The 4,491-nt window shown below is 44.3% G+C and overlaps 1 protein-coding gene across 1 annotated transcript; it reads left to right on the top strand.

Annotated features, from left to right (window-relative positions):
* Positions 1 to 277: 277 nt before the first annotated feature.
* On the top strand, positions 278 to 2,843 carry LOC118337967 (multifunctional procollagen lysine hydroxylase and glycosyltransferase LH3-like). Its single transcript, XM_035675125.1, has 5 exons — positions 278 to 369; positions 1,157 to 1,386; positions 1,724 to 1,836; positions 2,120 to 2,183; positions 2,584 to 2,843. The coding sequence occupies exons 1-5, from the start codon at positions 278 to 280 to the stop codon at positions 2,826 to 2,828; spliced, it is 744 nt and encodes a 247-aa protein (XP_035531018.1). The 3' UTR covers positions 2,829 to 2,843.
* The last annotated feature ends 1,648 nt before the right edge of the window (positions 2,844 to 4,491 follow it).

Genomic DNA, 4,491 nt, shown 5'->3' with positions numbered 1-4,491 from the left:
GAACCAGGTAACACCCACTGTCTGTGTTGTGTGTGTGTGTGTGTGTGTCTGGTGTCTGTGTGTGGTGTTATATGACCTGTCCTCATTTCTCTTTGTGTTTTCCCTTTTTAGTGCTTCTCCTCATCTCTTGTCTGTTCTTTTGTGTCGTCTCTTTGTTGTCTCTTTGTTGTTTCTGTCCTCAATAAGAAATCGGACTCACCTGTGCCACATACACACACACACAGAACAAAGGTTGGTTGTCGGTAGCGATAGGAATCACCTGAACAGTAGTTCACTGATGAAGAGCACACACTTCATCAACAACAACCTGTACCAGTCAGAGGTTCAATACGAGAGCCTGAGAGACAAAACCCAGGGCAGAGACGCCTTGTAAGGTACTCACAAGTCGACTCTAAAAGAAGTTTCACATATCTGACGCAGTAACGTTATTCCCTGTTCATCCCGGTCCGGCAGGTTATCAGCAGTTAATTAGCAGTTAGCTACTTTAGCTAATTTAATAATATCGGTCCATCAGGAAACTGTGTGAATCTCAGAGAGTTGAAGGACGAAATATGTCCTCCATAAAATGTGATCCAGTTTCACCAGAATCACTGAGTACAGTTAAGAAGCTGAGCTAACTAACGACTGATGTAAATAAACTAACCAGTCATCTAATTTACAGAAGTCATTAGTTAGGAAGTGTTTTGTTAAAATGATCTTTCAGTTGTAACTAGTTAGTGATTGAACCTTTTCACTATAGAGCAGATAGAAGCTAGAGAGAAAGCGTTTGATTGGACGCAGCGTTAGTAAACGCCCCGAGTGCAGGATGAGTCATCAGATACTTTTATTGATTATCAGGAAACTGTAAAATACCGTTAGGTAAGCTGAACATACCTGAACCAGGACTTCCTGTCGGTGTTGGACAGACATTGGAGGAGACAGATGAGACGTGAATCCACTGAGAGCTGATTAACAGACTGTTATAGAATATAATATATATAATGTTATAATGTTAGAGCAGAATGAGGAGACCCCCGTGGGTCGTCCGGTTTTAGGTTTTAATGAACACGTTGAACGTCTGCAGTCTGTCACTGACACTGATGACAGACCTCTGGACAGCGTGTCCACGGGTCTGACTGTGCTGCGGTTCAGAACGACGTCCTTTGATCAGTTAAAGTGAGAGTAGAGAGGACTCAGACTCTAACAGACCTCGAGCTCAACGGTGTCCCGTCTCTGTCTGCAGCTACGACGTGATCTTCGCGTCCGGTCCGGAGGAGCTGCTGTCCAAGTTTTCCCGTCTGGGTCACAGAGTGGTTTTCTCAGCCGAGGGATTCTGCTGGCCCGACCAGAGGCTGGCCTCCAAATACCCAGAGGTGCATGCTGGGAAACGCTACCTCAACTCCGGAGGTAAGAGGAACTCATCCGTCAGCGCTCAGTTTATTATTATTATAGTGTGGGGACACCTTCACTGAGTTAGATATCAGATCATCAGAACTTCATCAAAGTGGACAGAAACAGAAAACTCATTAAAGCGTCTGTTAGTGTTTCAACAATCACCAACTCTGCTTTGGTGGAAATAAATAAGAAGATCATTTAGTTTTATTTAAAGTAATGTAGAGTTTTTAGGAGCCGTGTTTATTGAAGCTCTTATTTACTTCAGTCAGGTGAAGAGTATAGGTGTAAGTTTGTATATAATAATCATGAAAATCCGTCTGTCTGTCTGTCTGTCTGTCTGTCTGTTCAGGGTTCATCGGCTTCGCCTCAGACCTCAGTACGATCGTCCAGCAGTGGAAGTACAAAGACAACGACGACGACCAACTTTTCTACACCAGAATCTACCTGGACAAGACCCAGAGGGTAAACTCATTCATCTAACTGACTAATAACTCAATTCTCTAACTGCAACTAATAACTCATTCAATCTAAACTGACTAATAACTCATTCATTTAACTTACTAATAAACTCATTCATCTAACTGACTAATAACTCCTTCTCTAACTGACTAATAACTCATTCATCTAACTGACTAATAACTCTTCATCTAACACTAATAACTTCGTTAATCTAACTCACTGATAAACTCATTAACTGTTTAAACAACAACAACAACAAACAGATGATTGTGATTTGTGTCTTCAGACCAAGTACAACATGACTCTGGACCACCGCTCCCGAATCTTCCAAAACCTGAACGGAGCTGTTGGTGAGACAGACGCACACACACACACACACACACACACACACACACACACACAGAGTAAAATAAAATGGTTACATGTTTTGTATATTGTGGCAAACAGGAAGTAGCATTGTCAACCTTTTATCTCCTCAGGGGACAAGAAGTCAAACACACAGTACAGTGGAGGATACACTCTGATTGTATTCATATTAACTGTCTGTGGGCAACGTCCTGTCTGAGTCTGGTGGCTTTCATGTGTTACATTTAGAGCAACGTGCAAATCCCAGAAGCTGCAGATTGTTTGATGAAGATAAAATGTGACTCTGTGGTTCTGAAGAAGTGGACTGAAGCTCCCAGTTTCTGTCAGAATAACCTCAGTCGGATGTTTTTGAAGCTCTAACCTGAACGTGTCTCTGTGTGACAGACGAGGTCGTCCTGAAGTTTGAGAGGGCAAAGGTCAGAGCGAGGAACGTCGCCTACGACACGCTTCCTGTCATTATCCACGGCAACGGCCCCACCAAGGTAAGCGGCCGATCGCAGCCCGCGGGCCAGAACTGCCTGCAGTGTGTGCAGTTCCTGAGGTTCTCACTGTTTGGTTTGCTGATGCGGACACGATGCTGTGGGTTTAAATTACAGCTCAGAGTGTTATTGAAGACAACAACAATGTAGGAACCCTGTCATTGGATAACTAACAGTGGCAGAAAAACCTCACCGCTGTCCGTGTTTGTTCACACGCTGCTGAACACACAGCAGGACAAAGACGGAGCTCTAACTCCCTCAGCAGTGAACTGATGGCATTCAGTGTGAGGGTGTCCATATCCCTGATGTCCATCCACACAAACAGCTAATGATTTACACTGCTAATGGAGACAGAGTGTAAACAAATATATATATTGGGTCTATTACCAACTACACATTTATACACAAAAGTTAAATTTCACATTGCAAAGGAGAAACTACGGTGGCTGCAAAACTCATGAAGAACATCACAATGTTTTTGTTTATTTTCGTTGTGTTGAGCTGGACGGACTCACTGAGAATGAGCTGTCAATCACAAGGTAGCCCCGCCCTAAAGCATATTATGGTCTGTTTGACTCTAAATGGGACCATCAGTTACTCACACACACACACACACACACACACACCACATTAATATCTAATACAGGTAGCATCCAGGCAACAATCAGACCTAACTGTGGTTTATTTGCCTGTGGCCCATAAATAAACTCTGGACAGGAACAGCTGGAATTATTTGGTTCTGCCTCATTTCTGACTTTAAATAGTTGGCTAACTCACTAGATTTAGTTTAGTCGTAGTTGAAGTTTATAGGTTCAAATATTTGTTAGCTGCAAGCCGTTGTACAGCTGTAGAGAAACAGGAGTTATGTATAAGTTCCAGACTCACTAGGAAGAAGTGAATTCAACCTGTGTTGAAGATACAGCACAACATCAAACACTACTGATCGTCTGTCCATCAGACCTCCAGGTTCTTCTCTGATCATCAGCAGCAAATGTTCACAGCCTGAAGGGAGGCTGAAACGTCACAATATTCATCTGGAAATCTCCACTCACACAGCCATGTTTCTGCCTTGTTCTCCTCAGGTTCTCCTCGGGTCCGACCAGCAGGGGTCGGGGAACAGCGCTCTGTGGACGCTCCCAGAACTTCGGATTTGGCGTCGTTGGTACACAACCTGGACCACAGACAGACAGAGGAGATCAGATCAGAGGAATCAGAGGAGATCAGCATCAGAATATGTGTGTTCTGTTTGGTTTCACGTTTTGTGGATTGAAGAGCGGATCCTGGCTGGCGGTAGTTGAGGACGTCAGTCGGTCCAAGACTTCCTCCATGAAGGGAGTGGCGTTCGATGAACACAGCGGACGTACACCAGGAGCATCTCCTCGTCCTGAAACACACACACAACCACACACACACATTTTAAACACTGTGATGAGATAAAACAACGTGGATGAGCGAGCGCGTCAGCCGCCGTACGTACGGGTAGGTCGTTTAACAGCAGACAGGTCGTCATCGCATTATCCACAGCCGTTCTCAAAGGTCCACGCCGTTCGGTACGTAGTTCCCCAGGTAGTTCAACTGACAAGCTGCACAACACACACAACACAACTCTGTGACCTCACTGACACTCACAATTACTCGACAGTGTGTTAAACCTGCAGTCTCTCTACAGCCAGCAGGGCAGCTCCAGCTCTGATAGTATGGAGTCTTATGGAGAGTTGCATGTTATGAGCTCAGTAAACAGTTCCTGATGAGTTTCTTGGTCTCAGTCTCTAGTTTCAGTCTTCTTCCATACAGCATGAATGTTCGTTAGTAA

Source organism: Morone saxatilis, unplaced genomic scaffold (genome assembly GCF_004916995.1).
Source record: "Morone saxatilis isolate NCDOM2014 unplaced genomic scaffold, NCSU_SB_2.0 Contig4, whole genome shotgun sequence".
In the NCBI taxonomy this organism is placed as follows: Eukaryota; Metazoa; Chordata; class Actinopteri; family Moronidae; genus Morone; species Morone saxatilis.
This window is presented reverse-complemented; position numbering and strand designations above follow the sequence as displayed.